This window comes from Dromaius novaehollandiae, chromosome 2, assembly GCF_036370855.1.
Source record: "Dromaius novaehollandiae isolate bDroNov1 chromosome 2, bDroNov1.hap1, whole genome shotgun sequence".
In the NCBI taxonomy this organism is placed as follows: domain Eukaryota; kingdom Metazoa; phylum Chordata; class Aves; order Casuariiformes; family Dromaiidae; genus Dromaius; species Dromaius novaehollandiae.
The window spans coordinates 149,774,771-149,794,125 of record NC_088099.1 but is presented as its reverse complement, the minus strand read 5'-3'; the positions used below and the strand labels follow the sequence as shown (position 1 = coordinate 149,794,125).

The 19,355-nt window shown below is 38.0% G+C and overlaps 1 protein-coding gene across 1 annotated transcript in view; it reads right to left on the bottom strand.

Moving 5' to 3' along the window:
• CNGB3 (cyclic nucleotide gated channel subunit beta 3) overlaps positions 1–19,355 on the bottom strand; it is a 70,572-nt gene that overhangs the window by 25,653 nt on the left and 25,564 nt on the right. The window contains exons 4-9 of the mRNA XM_064507779.1: positions 12,186–12,340; positions 10,564–10,749; positions 9,737–9,945; positions 7,823–7,873; positions 5,765–5,851; positions 4,077–4,141 (exon numbers count right to left, since the gene is read on the bottom strand). Coding sequence (XP_064363849.1) covers positions 4,077–4,141; positions 5,765–5,851; positions 7,823–7,873; positions 9,737–9,945; positions 10,564–10,749; positions 12,186–12,340 — 753 coding nt within the window. The remainder of the gene's footprint in view (positions 1–4,076; positions 4,142–5,764; positions 5,852–7,822; positions 7,874–9,736; positions 9,946–10,563; positions 10,750–12,185; positions 12,341–19,355) is intronic.

Genomic DNA, 19,355 nt, shown 5'->3' with positions numbered 1-19,355 from the left:
CACGTCAACAATATGGCTCCAACTGCACCTTTAAACTTCATCCCTTCACACACATCTAACACAATTCTTTTCCACAGACACTGGAAGAAAAAGTTCACTGTGGATCTCTCTAGCCCTGTTGTGGTGTTTCTTCAGCTTCCTGTAAGCAGATAGCTGAAAGGCATGTTGGCAGGTAATTCTCACAGTCCCAGTTATATTTGTCCAGGTAAGACCAAAGAACAATTTTATTCTATGTGGTCATTTTTTAGATAGATTTCTCAATAAAAGTTTCATATCAAAAAGTTCCATCCCTAAACATCAGTGTAGAGTCCTTACACTGTGTCGTTACTGTTCTTTAAAGTAGGTAGCAGCATGACAATTACTGGGTAGCAATGCAACATCCCAGAGAAAACATGCCCTTCACATCTAAAATACTGAAAGAAATCACCCTTTGTAGCTTGTGAATCAGTCTATGATAACTACACAAGACATGAGAAAATTCGTATGTTTATTAGTATCTGAATTTAGAAGAAAAAAATAAATTGGCTTAAGTGTAGGAACAACGGTCCATCCCTAATCACAGGGCAAATTGCTGCTTTAAGGAGGGCATCTCCGAGGCTATTCTGGGCATCTTGGGAACTTCTGAAACTCTGCATTTCAGTTCTCAGGGAGACATAAATTTTGTGCATTAAACACTTAGAATTCAAGGCAGGTACGGTTCACTGTCTCTAGCCTATTCATGAGAGATCACCATCTGCCCTTCACTCTCTGAAACGCACACTCTATTGTCAACACACAGTTACGTGGGCAATAGATAAACGGTTCTTTTTCTCTGATCCCACTGTTTAGTAAAAGGCTTCAGGAACCAGAGTAGCAAAAGTTAAGTGGTGTCTCTCGGAATAACAAGGGGAAAGTCAACGCCATGCCTGTCCTAAAAGCAAATCTCCATTTTTTACATTAAAGAAATACATAGCAGTTTTTATAGATTAGCGTTAAGGACTTTTCTGGAATACCCCACATTAATTTGGGCAATTGACATTGCCATAATAGTCAATAAAGACTTTGAGTATAAGAGAGCAGCACATCTTTTTTATTTATGAAGTCAGGAGTCTTTTAGAAAGAGAAAAAAATTAAGACTATAAAGCCCTCAATTGCTTCAGTGCAATGTGGGACTACAAAGCTGCCAATACTTTATCAAGAGTGGAAAGCCTTCCGCCCATTTAATAACACAATAACACTTCCATCATTACTGACCTAAGAATCAACTTACCCATAGCAAACTGGCTAACTATTATTAGCAATTATCTGAGATGGTGATTTTCTAGGTGGCTTCTAAACCCTCGTGTCAGTGAATTAACGCTGTAGCTTTGAGGGTGAGTTTCAAGCTGACCTCCAAAAAAATACTCTGCCATTTTGAACTTCTTCAGCCACAGATGGTCATCGCAGGCCTGCAGCAAAATCCTTGCCTTGATCAATGATTGCTTCAAAAGGTGAGAAACAGCACTGTGCTGTCTGGTGCTGGTCTGAGACAATATCCTCCAGGAGCAGCTAGTCTATGTTGTCATCCTAACTCTCCCTATCCTTCTGCTGGAGCTGCAGGTGGGCTTACTGCTGCTCCCAAAAGCACTGCAAAAACAATCTGTTGCTGTGGTAGCTTGCTTACAAAGCTGTTTGACAGTGAGATGTCAAATACTGCTATCTGTAGTAACCAGCCGCACAGAGAGGAGTTCTTTTCATCTACAGTTGAAAATGATGTTGGCCAGCCAAAAGAAGGATTGTACGATGAAAAAGAATCACTGGATTTTATGAACTAGCAATTATTTTTGGCTGGCATCTGCTGTGCATCCAATAAAATCTCACTGTGCATAATCCCAATTATAGTTGATACCAGCCCATTTTGATGACTGCTTAATGAAGAGGAAGTTTGAACTATGTGGAAGGAATAATTTTTACTGGATTTACAGCCAGCTGCATCTGTGAACCTGGCTAGATCATAGTATTTGGCATGCCACGTTTAATCATGCTTAAGTTTGTAGGAACTAGACCTGTTCTCATAGAAGCCACCTCTGACTGACTTGACTAGCCATAGGCATACAACCTCCTCCAGAGAGGATGAATTGCCTTTGAACTCAGACACCTAAATGATTATTTTTTCATTTTCTGAAACAAAAAGAGGAGAAAGAAGACTAATACAGGCACAAGTAAGAGATGGATAGAGTAAATAAGTCACAAGCTAGTTTTCAGAGTATTGACTCAGAATAAAAGATTCATGGGTTCAAAATCCATGTCCAGGGTAAGTGGATCATCATAGGTGTATGAAAGCAAGTGCTTTGTTCTCCAGTTGCCTCTTCATAAAAGAGAATCTCAATATGTTGTGAGTATATCTGTGTGGACTCAGGCTTACTGTCACACTACACTGGAGAATGCTTAATCTGAGAACCTATTTCATGCCTTCTGGGTCTTCTGCTTGAACTAAAATTCCCCTAGGAACATCAGGCAGGAGTTCAAGCAGCTTCATGTCAACTAGCAAAAACCAGACTGTTTATTGGGAACTGAAGTACCACAAGATTAAGCAACAGAAGAGAAATATTTTTATGGTTGCCCACATGGACTTAAATGGGCAAACAGTTGCTGGAGTATGTTTAAAGATCTAGCTTTTATTTACTCTATGTACAAGTCGCTTACCTTTTCTGTATCCATTTCACTATCTACAATATTAGAACTAGATTTATTACCCCTTGGGCACCTATGCCACATGGTGTTATCTAATCCCTAATACCATTGCTAAGCAAGATTAAAAAAATAAAAGTAATAAAGAGTAATTAGGAAGAAATTACAAAGTATAAACAAAACAAAGAAGAAAACTCATTCTTTTTAATGAGATTAGAAATTGGAGAAAACAGTGAGCCAGTGATTCAGAAACTGAAAAGCAATTTCCCCATGTTGTGGAAATTACAGAGAAACCTGCTCTTGTAACAACAAGAGAGAAAAATCTTAAATAAATGAAATGAGATGGCAATATAAGAATAATGTTTGTGGAGGTCAGCAAATCAGAAATACTTTAGATGAACTTTCAAACTTCTAAGTTTTGTTTTATTTAGCAGGTATCAGAAAATACAAACTAGATGATGTTTTCCTTTTCAAATTTAACTACAGTTTCTAAATCTCATAAAATATCTCATTTGCAATGTATGAATTCGAAGTCTACCATTTAAGTGCAATAATATCTGGAAAAGAATGAGATGGTAAGGAACAGGTTCCTACTGCTGCAGCAGCAGCACACAGGAACAATACATGACCTTGAACTGGAACAGAGGAAAAAAAGTGTTGATTTAAGTATTATACAGGATGAACTAGAGCTGACGATACTGTTAGACAGTAGATAACAATAATGGAGACAGAGTAGATGGGTTCATCGGGTCTTAGCAGCAGCAGTGGCTGCTGAGCCAGCTAGGAAGCTTGCCATGCCCATGGCCATGGACTACCTGAGCTGCACCAGAGATTCTTTTGGTCCATGCAGAGGGTAAAAACATTATAGTGTAGTGAACAATGGTTATAATCACTATCTGAGATCTATGCTGAGTTGATTCTCATTCCAGCTTTACTCAATGCCATGGAGGATCAAGTTTCTGTATATGCCAGGTTCAGGATGAGAGCATATTTGAAGAAAACGTTGACTCAGGTTTGAACTCATAACTTCTATGAAGTACAAGCAAACAGCTACTGATGATTTGGCACTGCTGTGAACAACCTTAAGAAACTGCTATTTAGCTCTTCTTCATTAAAGAAACTTCTGTCTGATACTTTTGATTAGTTAAATTTTGACAGGATCCTCAGTTTGGTAAAACCTGTGCCTGAAAGTAGCCTTTATACTCAAACAGGCCAACGGAACTGAACAGGATTTCATATGTGCATGCAATGTCACATTTATTATTTGCAAGATTACAATAAAGACAAAGAGATACTAAAAAAATCCTAAAATAAACAGTTAAAGGTTTATCATATTCAGTCCAGCGTCTGGCTGACAACTCATGGGATCAAATGAAAGGCATGCTGTACCAAGCTTCACATGCCACAAGGGTTTAATGAGCACATACCTGTAGATGTATGCTTTATCCAGGATAGCTTCCAACCGATCGTTAAATTCAAAGAATGTGTTATGCTGAGTGGAAAACAAATGAAAATAATCCAACCATTATCCTTTACCACAGAGATTTTTCTAATAGTCCTGACATTAGTTCACATACACATTTTGAAAGCAAAGGATTCCTCAGGAGTCTGACTTTCTTTAAACATTTAGCTTAAAGGTGAACTGCAAAGCAAAGATGAAAATTGAATTAAATATTGTTTCGGGTGTTGATTGACCCATTAAACTGATTATGGAGATAACCTTGCAGTTTCGGTCAGACTGCTGCTGCTGACTTTGCTTCCTCAAATATATATATTTGTGTGGGCAATTTTATCAGACAGAATTACACATATAAAAATCCCTTTTTTCTCCTCCTACAAGACCAGTAATTCTCCAGTTAGTGAGGATATTTATCAGCAACCACATATTAGACTAGGTCATGTAGTAACACTTGCTGCTGTACTGAATTTCTCCGATTAATTATTTCTAGTTTACTTTTAGTGTTAGCTGTTAATATTCCCATGTGCCTTTTCTTTGTTTCTGTGCAGTACATGTCTGCGTGTCTAGTACTAGGTGCTGCTTCACTTTTCATTTTTTCCTACTGTTTTGGTTCTGATTTGTGGAAGTTTGAAGTTTTGTTGAAAGCTGAATTGAAAACTATCATCGTTTTATTCTCAGAATTCTTGCTTCTCCATCCGCCTTTAATTGACCGCCAATACTTTATGTGCCACATCAACATATTGTTCCATATCAAGCATAATTTCATAAATGGTTTGTAAGTAAAATAGACCTTCTCATTGTTACATGTGCTTATCAGTAAGGGCTTTGGATGTGCACACACTTTATTTTGCTAGTGATTCATGAAGAGGCAGTATTTCGAAAGAAGAAAGAGTAAAAATATATGGATGTATGATAGCATTTAGTCTTAACCTGGGCAAAGTAATGGTGTGGAGCCTACCATATCCTGGAAAATTCAGCTAGAGACTGTGGTTGCGTGCGGGGAATGTATTTAGTCACAGAGCAGCCTGTAAGGTAGCGAGGAATGGAGGGAGAGTGCTGTTGTCTAACCCCTTCACAGCCCCTCTATTGCACACTCGCATATCTTCAGATTCAATAACAAAGGTGGGTTTATGCTTATTAAATATACTGTGTACAGTTTATGTTGTCCTTAAAATTCCCTCCTTTGCTTTTAAGCACCTGCCATTAAGGTGCTTAATGTCACAGAAGGGGACATGCTGACAGAGGGTGAAGGCAGACAGAAGGGGAAACAGAAGGGGAAAATACATTGGCATTACTTACTGATCTTAGCTAGTTTTAAATCAGTGGTTTTGATCTTTGAAAATTAAATAGGTAATCTAAGAATAATTTAATTTAGATCATGGAAGCAAACCAGTCTTAATCACAAAACACCTTTTCAAACTACAAAGAAAATAATAAAATCAGAAGAAAAATGTAGAATAAGCAATTAAACTAGCTAGACTATATCTTGTATTTGTTTATGGTTTGTTTACTGATCTTGTAGCTCAGACCCTCAAAATTTTTAAACATAATTTCCAACTTCAAAGTTCCTTAATCCTAAATATTATGAACAACTTTCCATTGGGTTTTAAAAGCATTTATGTGTGGTTAGCCATCCATCACAAACACAGATCTTACCTTTAGTATCCTATTTGCTCTAAATGCTGGGTTAAATCCAAAGAAGAAGTATAAAACTTCAAACGGCAATACTGATATCACATCAAGCTGTTGAAGAGCACAGGTCAATTTAAACTTCACAATAATCATAATGGCTTTACTTGCTGTCAGGCACCTACTTAGACTGAATCATGACTGAGCATGAACATTGAACAGTCAGCATGTTATGCCCATAATTTCCAAAGTACTGTCAGGCAAGATTATCTCTTTGAAAACATCAAAAGCTTTGCTCTGTTCTACTTTTAAGTCCCTTGTGTCTGAGATTTTTATCTATTTCATGGGGTTTATGAACAGTATCTCAGATATTTGACTATTATTGCATTCCATTCTTTCAATTATGGCTCTGACAAGACAATATGCATTGGTATGCGTATAGCTGGTGAGTGGAGGTGGGGAAAGCACTCCACAAGCGCTTCTTAGTAGTCATATGGCTTTTAAAACCAGGATCCCTAAAGCAATCTAGGGAAACCTGACAAATTAGACTCCTTGCTTCCAACCTGCAACAGCCATATATTGTGTACAACAGAGTCATCATAGTCTCATAGGATCTTTTTTTAAAAAAATATTGTCTTTTGTTACATTTGGATGTTTATCCTGCCCATATCACTAAGCTTTTTCAGCATCTTCCAGCAGTCTAGCAATTGTGTGATTATTTTTTTTTAACCTGCCTACACTGTTCTTTCCAGGAATGCTCTGGACAGAAGGAAAGCTGTGGGTAACTTGGCTTTGCCTTTTAACATTTCACATCCTGAGACACCTTGGTTTGCTGTTGCTGACATGATTTAGGAATGAAGGAGGGATGTGGAACTGAAAGCTTCATCTTGCTGTCATCAGAAATGCCTCTACCCTGATAGACGCAACTCGTGTTGGCAGCAACTAAGCCTGCAACTCTACCCTTTGATTCCATGCAGGTAAGACACAGTTAATACCTGAACTCTGTAAAACAAAACAAAACAAAACAAAAAACTGATTGAGGTAAAACAGCTTCTTATGACCTCTCCCTCCCTCAGACATATACCTAAGAGGAGGCAAAATTTAGTCAGAAGTGTTTTAATATCAGTTACTGCTAATCAGTACTTAATTAGATGACAGATTCCCAAATTATATCTATATCTTCATGTAGTGAGAACACTTAACTCCCATTAGTTTCTGTAGAAATCAAGAGTACTAAACGTATTGCAAGAGGAAACCAGATATATCTACTTAATCATCTTGCTTTGAGCTTGAATCTTTATCCTGCTCATTTGCCTGTAGCAGTTTACTTGGGCTTTGAATCCCGAAAGCACTTTTGCATAGCTTAACTTCAGGCATGCAAATAGCCAATCACATACATAAATTTTATAGCTGAAAAAAGACAGGTGCAAAAGTATTTGCAGAAGAGGGGGCAAAGATTGTAATTTCAAAGATGCAGGCTCTGTGTCACAGATGTGTATGTGTACCAGGAATTCAACAGAGTGCTTGTCCTGTGTTGGCAAAAACAGTATTTAGGATTAAAATGAGCAATTTTCCTAAATGAAATGCTTCTTTGTTTTTATATAGTGCAGTGAGCATCAAAAAACTTAGTCTGAATTTTTTATTTACTTCTGTGAACAATGACATGTTGTTACCTCAATGCACTTCCTTGAGTTCACTAAATAGAGTTATCACCTGTTTTTTAAACTGTTAATTTTGTTTAATGAATCTCTGGCAAGCTGTGCTGTTGCTTTTCAGTGTGTACAGGGATCACCTCCCTCTGCAAGAAATGCATCATGACATAGAATTTCTTTAATTCTATTTTATCCAACTATTATTGCTCATAATTAGTATTTATAGTTGTGTTTATAATTATTTTATTTTTAATTAAACCCTGTTCATGAAGATGACAACACTAGCTTCAGCTGGTGAGAAGTGACGTGCCATAAGCCTTCTGGTGGCATTCTTAAATCAAGGATGGTTTTGGTGAATGGAAGACCCTGTAGAACCCTACAACCAGAATGTAAAGCATTGAAATATGACTACAGTGACACAGGGTCTACTTACCCGAAACCTCATGGAGCTGTGATAGAATTTCTTCATTTCCACTTTGTCTGACTATAGTAATAATGAAAGGAGAGAAAAGCATAGTCAAGAACAGTATGTCAGGAACGAGTGCTGCTAATGCACAATAATAGCACTCTTCTGATAACAGGGATGATAACAGTTATATTAGTAATGGTCTAAAAGCATGGATGGAGAAATATCTGTAGGAAGAAGTAATGCTTTTTATTAGATTGGTTTATATTACACCAGACTGTATTAGATCTACTTGAAAAAAACAAGTTTTGGGGGTTTTACATTTTTTCCCACAAACCTTCACTCTCGAGATTCCTCTACAGGTTGGTGCTTGACCCAGCATCCTTCAATTTCAGGGTCAAAAGCTCCTTTTGACTTCAGTGGTTCCAAGAAAAATGCAGAGAACATTTCTGATAGTGCTGTACAAAATTAGCTCACTGAAAGCTAAATGAATGTGCTATCATTAGCATTTTAATAATCAACATTGCATTCATTAGAAATGATTAGCTATTTATTTTGAAACTGCTCTCCATGGGAACTGATGTGAGTACCTTAATAAGAAAGGCTAATCACAAGTATCTAAAGAAATGTATCTATTATTATACTTACTGTATTTATACCAGGGACACTTTAAAAATAGCTTTAAAATCATAAGGATATTTCCATGCCAACTTTTCATTATTATCATTTTAAGCATTAAACTAAATGCAGGAGATCGGGCTGCAGATGATGTCTTCAAGCACTAAAATCTATGAATTTTACAAACAGCTTCAAGTGAAATAAAAAGTAAGTTTCCTATGTCAGACTTTTAACCTCATTCATAAACCTTGAGCTTTGTGAGATTTAGACAAGATTGCCAGTTACTGAATGGTTTGGCATGGAAAAATACATTACACTGCATTGCATTTTAATATCTACCCAAACTACATTTATATAGTCCTCTTTGAGATCCCTGTGTAAAGGTATTAGTAATATTTTTTACTCATAATGTGTAAAACGTTACATAAAAAGCACTGAACTAAAGCTAGTTCCAAATTACACCTGAGGACATATAATTTTGAATTTTCTGTCTGTTGGGCACAGTAGTGTCATACTGAAATTATCTACACTCATTTTTTTGCACATTAGGTTTCCTTCAATAGAAGTTAAAGATTCAAAGGTCAGGAAGTTTCTAAAGAAAAGTTAATGTTTTAGATGCCCTTTTGATATGGTAAAGGAAAGCTTTTAACTTTTTTACACACTTTAGAGTTTTATTTTGTATTATCGTATAAAAATATAACGAAAATAGTAGCAAAATTAAAATTGAATGTATCACAAAATAAAAAGTCTCAAATAAATGATTTTTAAAGCATCTTGAAATTATAGGGATTTTCTCTGATTTTGGAAAAAGCAAAACAAAACAAAGCAAATCTCACAATCTGTAACCAAATATTCACCTGTGGCCCAGCCCTAGTAGAATGTGCTCTGTCTTCAGCTACGATTTCTGTACAATATGAGTGGAAAGCTACATGTTTCAGACACATATACTAACATACAGGTACGTGTAGGAGTACATATTTGTATAGCCCCTGATTTCAGTGAAGCTGCACCAGCTTACTCCTGCTGAGAGAGTTCTGCGCCTGTTCTGACTGCTCTCCTCTCTTACTGTCAAATCTGCTTTTTCTTTTTTAAGGACTTTTGTGTCTAGATTGCCAGACTCACAGAGAATATAGACAATGTTTCTTTCTTCCAAAACAGAATAGTGAAAGGTCGATGAAGAAGGATATAGATAAGCTTTGATAAGTAAAAATACTACGTAGATGTGACATGACAGGAAAAAATGTATCTCGGGGTGTAAAGAATTTTTATAGTACACTTTAAATCACAACTATTACCTGTGGAAATCCTACTTCCAATACTTACTATTATATCTCCACCTTTCAAAAATTGTACTCGAGGCTGGAAAACCAGCAGGTCACAAACGTAGCAGATATCGCAGATGATGTCTATGGCAACCCAATATATTATATTACTTGGGGTTTGATATGGAAACACAAAGCGCAGGGGAATAAACCAGCAGTTCCAGTTATAGGCGACTGTTACAAGCATGAGCCATGCTACATAACGACGGTCTGGAAGACAAAACAGTGAATTTACAGGCATGATATCAGAATCTTTTCTCATGCTTTTAGACATGTTTAGTCTAGAGCAGTCTCTGGGAACTTTTCTGTCCAGATCAGCCTATCATTCTCCCTCTTTTAATGGCACAGGCTCCTAAAGTGGTATGTGTTGGGACTGGGAGTGACACAGAGAATTTGCAAAAGGGAAAAAGAAAGGGTTTATGAGTGAATATAGAATTTAACCCATTTGAAGGAACTCCGTTTTCACACCATTCACCTTGCTTGGAAGGACTGCACATTCATGCTATGAGTGACTGAAGGATTATTTGGCTTGAACAAACGGGCCAAATTCCGGATCAAGCATCAGAAGACTTGGGTTTTAATTGTGATCATTTTACCTAGCAACTTGGGGGCACTGGAGAAATCACTCATACAGCCTTTCTGTGCTTTACTACTATTGTTAGCTTTCGTGCCTTTCGATGGTTTGGACTGAATGTTCCTAGGGCAGAAGCTCTGTGTCCCTCTGAATTGCACACCAGAAGGTGGATCGCAGGGGCTTGCAGGTACTGTGCAATGCTAAGTCACTTCATTACACCTTTAGCACATGCTATTGCATGGCTTTTAGTTTACCTGTGTATGAGTCTATGCTGTCTGGTAGCTGCAGATATGCCATGCATTTTTTCAGTGGAGGTTTTTTGAATTTACAGCACAGCATGTCACAGTAATGATCCTCCTCTGGCTTTGCTTCTGCTTCCTCTTTCTTTTCTTCTTTTTTTTCTTCTTTTGGTGGGGGTGGAGGCTTCCTTTTTGATGGTGCTAACAACATAAGAATGTCACAAAAGGTAACCTTTTAATAATGGCTCAGTCATTGTGCCCAGCTTTGACATATGCAAGAGCCTCAGCACGTTCAAAATGCTAGTAAAAACACTTGGCAGTGACTACAGCTAAAATTCACTATAATACTGAATGCATTAGAAAACAGATTGGAGAATAAAATCACCACTGATATAATCATACACATCTGCTGTCACCAACATGGCACTTCATGTTACAGAGTGAAATATATATACCTATATTACTGTATTTCCTTGGACAGTACTCACAACCAATGCCATAAAAGACTGACAAGATATAAGGCAACCAGCATTCATTAATGTGCCTGGGCACTTTTTACATGCCCGTTGTGAATAATGTGTGTAGTCAGGATGGAGATGAGGAAAGTTGACTGTGCTGCGGCCTGGATGCTCCCCTGTTTTGAGAACGAATATGCAAGATGCAGCAGGTGAAACTAGTAGGAAGCCTATGGTTTTGTAAGTTTGTAGGCTTGTAACAGCCACTTTGAGACCAGTTATTCCATCTCCAGGCTGGATAATTTTGTCTACACATTTGTCCCATTCATTTTGGTGGCTTTACCTCTGAGTAGGACACTGTCTTTTGCAGTAAATTGGCAAACTGTATCTATAATGATTTAGAAAATAAATGATTGCAAGTCCTACGGAGGGGACAAAATAGGTAAATTAGCAAAATAATTTTAAAAATGGAATTTCTTTATCAGCTGGTACAGTTTGTAATACCTTAGGCACTATTTTTTCCCCAGCTTTTTAAAATTCTGGTAAACAACAGACAGCTTCTGAAAAAATGGAGTATAAAATCTCCACACTCAATCTCTTGTGAAAAGGAAAAAATCAAACTTTCCTCTAAAGAGGAAGAATATCATATGTTTGATATTTCATATGTTGTCAAAGATCAATGCTTAATTTCAAATGAGTTTGCTCTATCCAAATCATGGACCTAGCTTGCCCAGTGTGTCTGGGAGATTACTGCCATAGATTAAACTTTATTTACTTTTACACAACAAATCTAATCTCAGAGTCACCTATATTTACTTCTAAGATACATATGTGTTTTCCAGTAATACAAATTCATCCCCATGAATCTGTATATCTAGGTGCTCTTTTAAAGTATATAAAACTGCTTGACAGGGATGCTTCTAGACATTGTCCCATATTTCTCCCCAAAATTCTTGATGGGGTTCAAAGGGGGGTCTACCTACGGAGCTGGCTTACTGTAGACTATTATGGATAAATGGACTTCAACAGGCACAAACTGACTTGTTTCAGTGGGTGAGCATCTGACATCCTATGCTATACTTACTTGAAAATTGTATTCAGCATTTTCTTTTCTCACAAAAGAATTTTCATCTTTATACCCATCAAACGAACAGCTATTTCTTGCATTCTAAAATGACTTACAAGCTGTTGGACTGCCTTCAGGCGAGGACAGCAGTGGATCTTTCAGCTTTTCTTTGTAGACTGTTGTCCTTTCCCGCATTTTTCTGACGATCTCTTGAAGCTGGCCATCGGCATACTCATTTTTTTGGAAAACTTGAGGTGGTTCCTTCTGTGTGCTAATTAAAGCAAAAGGAAAAAAAATTGATGTACTCTAAAGCCATGGAAGGAAATGGTGCTACAATATGAGCAAAAGTCAAACATTAAGACTGGATCCCTTTGGTCACAGTGCTTATTTGCACCTTTTAATTAGTAAGTAAGATAGCTATAACTTGCCTGCTGTTACTTTCTGCTTATATCAGTTGATCATTGCTGGCTCTGTGCAGTAGCCTACATGATATGAAGATGCAGTCAGGATGCCCTGTGCTCTGTGTAGCCTGCTTCACTAGTTAACTTCCCACCAGTGATCCTCACCAATTTCTAGTTTGGCTTTGTAAGGCCTAGAGCTTAGCATATGCATTTGCTGAGACAAAAGATATGCTCTTCCCCTCTGTGCAGTAAAATGTGGTTACTATTATGTGGTGGTATCCACATATCTAATATCTATGATTATGTAGACTGGAGATATTTGGGAGTGCCAACCAACTGGCAGCTGGGCCATGCATTTGGACTGCTTCTTCTGCGTGGAGACAAGGACATGGGGTAGAGAGCATATGCCCAGTTCCAGATGTGAAGTCCAGATGTGGCTGTACTATGCATTTTGATGTAGGACTTGGGAAGTGTTTCTTAGCAAGAATTTTTGCCTTAGAGAACCAGAAAAAGATTTGTAGCTCCATAAAATAATTCTAATTTGGAAATGTATCAGAAATTAAATAAAAATTACAGATTCTGTAAAATTGAATTGTGGTTCCTTTTTATGAAATATACAGTTATGAAAATCAAAATTGTTAATACATATAAAAACTGATTTATGACCACATAATAGTGGCAATAAAGCTTCACACGCATGCAATTGGCTAGCAGTTCCTGCTGCTATCCTAAATAAGATTAAAATGCTACTGTATAATGCCACAGCTGAAGCATCAGATCTTGATCACGATTCCAAACAATTGGTTTGCTGACCTGTGGAGGAGCTCACAGGACCTGCCATTGGCAAAATCAGCTGGATAATAGCAGCTGATAAGATAAGATTGTGAGTACAACTGTGTGTGTGAATGGAGCACCCAAAACTGTCTGAGAGAGTGTTTTCCCCAAACTGATCCTGCTAAAAAGGACAATGACCGTCAGCTGCATTGCACAGTAACCATGGAATTACAAAGAGACTCTTGAAACAAAGAAGTCAGCTTGAAAAGAAGTTTATTGGGGAGAGATTTAGTAGTGGAAAGCATGAAACCTACTTTGACCCTGCCAGAAGTGGCCCCATGGCACTGGGGGCTCTGTCTGGGCCTGGCAGTGGCACCCCTGAGGTGTCCATGCCCTGGCATGGGTCACCCATGGCCACAGTTCCTCAGGGCATCCCTGTCCTGGTGTGGGTCCCCTGCCACCACCATCCCTTTAGAGGTGCCCCCCTTGCCTGGCTGTGGCTGCGGCAGGCGATGGGTACTCACAGTGGTGTCAGAGCCAGCCGGCCCCACTGTGACCCATGCAGGGCAGGTCGTGGCCTCCTCAGTGCTGGTCACAGCTGCTGCCTCTGCTGCCAAAACCCTGCCATTTTTGCCCCATAAATCAGGTAGAATGGAGAACTGTTTTTCCCTTCTTAAAGGTTTTTGGTCCTCTGTCCCAGATATCATACAATGTGGATGTTAGATCGAGAAAAGCAGCAGACCAAGAGTGAGGTGGGCCTGAAATGCCAAGCCTCTTGAGGAACCTTCCTAAAGGTAAGAAAAGGAAAGTGATATGACAGCACCCTCAGTAAGGAAGAAGTGAAAAACACTGCTTGGTGATCTTTGAAAAGGCACTATATTCCCTCAAGACTTGAAACTGTTTCAGTGTTCCTAACAGAAAGAGCTATAACTAAAAGAGGAGAGTATGGGAAGAGGATGTGTGGAGCTTTTTGAGAAGCACAGCTTTTATGAGACGGAACATATATCACAGTGCCTAAGGCAGTGTAAGTTAAGGAAGTGAAAATCCATCAAAAAATAAGGTATTGGGTAAAATAAAGATAAATAATTAGGAGAAGAAGCAGCAGAAATCTGGAAGTATGTGCTTTGCATTCCTCTAGTTTAAGCTTTCTGTAGTTTCTACTTCCTAAAACTCCCCCAACCGGAGATTAATCAGACAGTTCTGATATACTTTGCAATCTCATCACAATTTCTTTTAGTCACCTATTCCCTTTGCTCTGACCATCTGTGGTGCAATTAAATCCTTTCTTGTTTTGAGCTAACATGTCACAATTAGTCTTTCTATGTAAAGAATTTCGAATAATTCTTACTCTAGCCTGTTGCTATATTTATTCGGGTCATTAGCTATTTTATAATAAAATAAAATTATCACAAATGTCCTGTCAAAGGCCCCTTCTTCTATCCCTGTGGGATAAGCCAAGATATGTGTGGCATTTTCTTGTTAGTTCACAGTCTTTCCAACACAAGTTTAAGTCTCCTCTATTAGGAATTTGGTGCTTTATTGTTGCTGTATAGCCCAATGGAAACATGTTGCTACTTGGTGCTGCTTTGAAGCTATGTGAATCTGTTTAAAGTTACATGCTCTGTAGTTGATGAGAAATTGATTTTCCTTGCCCTACTTTCCATTTGGTTTGCATTATCTCCTCCTCTATTTTTTTTCTACTAAAGAAATGCTTACCTACTTTCTACTACCTTTCTACTAAGAATTTTTCTGTGGTTAGTGGAAATGGAAGAGGCTGCATGTTGCAAACTGCTTACTTGATGTGTGTTGCCCATGTGCTTAGTATGGAGCTGCACTTTAATTTGTCTTAGCAAATGAAGCTTATTCAAACTGCACTCCATCTTTCATGTTAACTGGTGCTTTGCCATGACCAGGTGACACCAGCGTCGTGCTCCTGACTTTCAGTGCATGCAGGACTCGGTGGGATTTGAGGCCCGGCTCTGCACCCCCTACCAGGCCTGCGAGCATCCTGCTGACCAAAGTGTTTTCCTCTTTCGCTCTTCTCTCTGTGTTCAGAGGTGCTTCTTTCACTATGTGTGCAGTTTTTCCATGTTGCAAACTTCAGATTAGCTCTACCAAAATATGTTTTATAAATTCCTATAATAACACACAGAGACAGCAAAACATGCACAGTATAGCTGGCAGGAACAGGAGCTCATTTTCTAGGTCCGAGTCCCTGCTACAGTCATTCTCCTCTTTGAAGACACTACATATAATAATTTTAATTTGTCATCGCACAGTGTTACAATATTTTCCGCTTCTGGTTCACTGCTACTCAGACTTTCAGATTTTGTATCTGTGAGAGAGGTTAGTTTGACTTGTTTTTAACATGTTCTGTTAAAGAGATACTGTCTTATTTTGGATCCATAATTATATCATTTTCACCTCACAGATTTAATTACAAACTGTATTGATTTCAAATTGGTCTCCTTTTGGCTTTAGTCTGAGTATGAAAGTTCTCAAGGCATGATCAAACTTGTAGGTGCCAATCAATTCCTGGTTTGTGTCTGCCTGTATTATGTAGCTGTATGGGTTGTGCCTTATAGGGACAGATCTGTCCCTTCAGTGCTAAATCTGCCTCCTTACTAACATAGTGTTTAGCTGGACAGATGGATACTTCGCCTTCAGTTCCCTGTGCTGAGCTGTGCTGAGTGCTAGGATTTGTCTCCAAGCTGATGTATTATTCTGTAAATAAGTTTATCTCTGACCGTTGAGCAGTATGTTACAATAGGTCTAGGTCTATGTCACCTACTACATCATAGAGTCCTTTACAGAACAGAAATGTTTATAATACCCTGCAGAAGTAATGACTTCACATGGGCCAGGAAGTGAAGAAGTCAGGAACACAACTCAGGTGCTGTAAGTTGTGTTGCTTAGTAGTTTTGTTATTGCCTTAACCATATTTTGTTTAACAATAGCAATATAGGTCACAGTAATAATATATGTTTCTTATCTTAGTCTGTAGACCTTGTCTGCCTTGTGAGTCAGATTACAGTGTCTTAATTCTTCCCACACCAGGAGAAAAGATTGAGACATTTGTTGCATAGCAGAAGAAAGAGGTCTTGAAAGGACAGGCTACCGAAACATTGCATTGAGTATGTACGTATGTAACATCTGTTAAGTGGTATGGCTTTGAAGTTTTCTGTGTTAAGAGTTCAAACAAAACAGGGATCAGGAAGTGCAGTGGGTTATTTAAGAATAAATGGAGTTTACCTGTTTCCAATTTGCAGTCTAGAGTTTAATTCTTTCTCTCTTTTTGGCCTTGAACACCAAATACCTGAGTTTAACTCCATCTTTTATATAGCAGGTCAACACTGAGAAAATATATTTCATAAATGTATGCTGCTATCTGAAAAAATCCATACCACTTTTTGCTGAATTCAGTTGCAACCCTTCTTTTTGCAGCACTTAATAAATGTCCTCCTGTGTACCTGCAAATAAAATTCTTCATCTTGCAGTAGAGATTTTAATGCTTTTATTGAGCACTGACATTATGATTTATGATCATATTTACAACCTGTGTTCTGAACAAATAATTTGTAGTCTTTAATAAATTATGTAGAACTTCTCATCCAAATAACCAGTTTTCAGAAGGACATGACAATGCATAGCTATAAAACTGTCCATAAAACATAATGGTATAGATGAGAAAGATTTCAGTGTGATTGAAGAATGTAGTCCTAGGCATCAGTGAAAGGTCTTGATTCAAAGACACATCCCCAGTCTGCTGTGATAACCCTGGTGTCGTCAGAGTTCAGAGACTCGAACCCTGTATCTGTCCCTCCATTCCAAGGCTAAGATCACACACCCTAGACAACTGGGAAACCTCATGGCTCTGTAAGGAAAAATAATGTTAGTCATCTATGAGGTAGAGGAACAGAGGAATTCAGAAAGGCTGACTAATTTTTTTCATTATGCTCTCTTTAGAGTCAAAGGAAGGAGACAGGCTTCTCTGAGGAGAGGTTTGGAATGACTGAACTAAGTTCCTGCTCTGAATTGCCTGCTAAATGAGCCTATCCTTCTCCCTTACCACCACATGAAGCCTATGAAGATTTAAAAGTGTGTTTTAATATTTTCATTAATGACCTTGGTACCAAATGTAGTAGCGTGCTAACGACATTTGATAGGCCATGGAATTAGGATGATTACAAAGCACAAAGTAGGGCTGATTTCTATACAGGAAAAATTGAATTATTTGGACTGCATAATAGAAATGAGAGCAAACTTAATGGGTACGTAATGCAATCATGCATTTAAGAACAAACTGTAAGAATTTCTGCTGAGAATGGGAGGATCATAAATTGCAGATGACAGAAGGAAATATCCAAGGGCTTTAATCAACAGCAGGATGCCTATGAGCCATACTGTAATCTGGCATATACATAATCCTAGAAAGCCTCTGAGATGTGTTCCCAGTACAGTGAAGGAAACATTAATATGACGATATAAGCCAACGGTGAGACTTGTTCTGATCAGCTATACTTAGAATGTGAATTCACATAGGAAACAGTATAGAGAAGGTCTATTAGAATGAGCAAGGCTGTTGAGAACCTGTCTTCTGAGAGACAGGTCTCTGGAGAACCAGCAAAGGAGATTGAGAGGCAGTAGGATTGTTGACTGCAAACCCAAAACTGGGCCAGGGCAGGGGAAGAGGTATTTGAGCTGAAGAATAGAACTGTAAGGAGAACGAACATAAATAGAAACATTGTATGAATTAATGATCAGAATAAACTTTCTAAGACTCTAAAGAATGAGATTTTAGACAGCCTTGTAATATGAGGAGTAGTTGAAACAAATGTGACAAATTTTAAGAAGGTTGTTGCTAAGTTTGTGAAAAGTGTTGTGGGCAATGGTTCCTGAGAATGTGGAGAATGGATGTAGCAGCACAGGATGTTGTTTTCAGCAAACAAACTTGAAATGTGTAGAGGGGGAAAGTGAATGAATGATTTTACTTGTACAGGTGACACCACACCGGTTGCTACCAAAATCTCAGTAGCCCAAGTACTACCAATGTGAAATGAGTTTCTAACATGTACACACACACACACACATATATATATTATTTTACAGTCTTGAAACAAACTGTTGGCAGTTTAGATCCTTTGAAATTTCAGAAAGCTCTGAATTCAACTTTAATTTTCAGTAACACTCTTGAAACATGCATATCTTTTATCTTCCTCTGCTCCATCATCTCTTCCTCTTCTTTTCTAGTGGGAAAGTGCCTGAAAGAAACAGATCTTTCAGTGACCCAGTAAAAGTATGTCTTTCCCTATCTGCTGCATATGTTTTGGAATGAGGGCAGTAAGTTAACTTTTCTTTGCAATAACAGAGGATAAAATACGGTTTTATTTTCATTCTGTTTTAGGATTGCTTTTGCTTCACCATGCAATTTGAATTTAAAGTGATGTTATTTTCATTCTACTATCTATTTTCTTAGCTATTTGATTAATGTAAATATAATGATAATGTAAAGGGTTAGTACCTTTAGTTATATGTACAAGCAAGGATAGGCCATAAGCATTAATAAGCTTCATATAGACACCGCGTAAACAAAACTAGCCATTGTAATTGATGACTTCCCCTTAGTTTAGTCTGTATATGATGGTTTTGGCCCTAATCAAGTGTTCTTGAAGTAAAATGTAGAGATCAGTCTTTCCTCAGCTCTCTTGTTCTGTATTCATATAGCAAAACGGACATAGAAGAAGCAACTTTGAAGGACGCTGTTGTCTGTTCAGAGTTATCCAGTGGCATTGGACTCAGAACCAACTTCTTCACACAGCGCAGTCTGAAGACAAATTATCTGGGCTGCAGGAGGTTCCTTTCACTCTGTTCAAAGATTTGTCACAGCAGCTACTTTGGCAATCCTCTTACTCATTCAATCACAACAAGCTGTGGCTCCTTTAATCTTCTTTACAGTACTCTCTGAGGAGAAGCCAGTCTCAATGTTGAACACATGGAACTCTGGCTAAGGCACCAGATTAAACTGTGAATAATATTTTCTTATTACTAATTTTGCAGCATGAACTACTGCAAAGGAATTAGGATGAATGTAGAAAGTATCAATTAACTTTT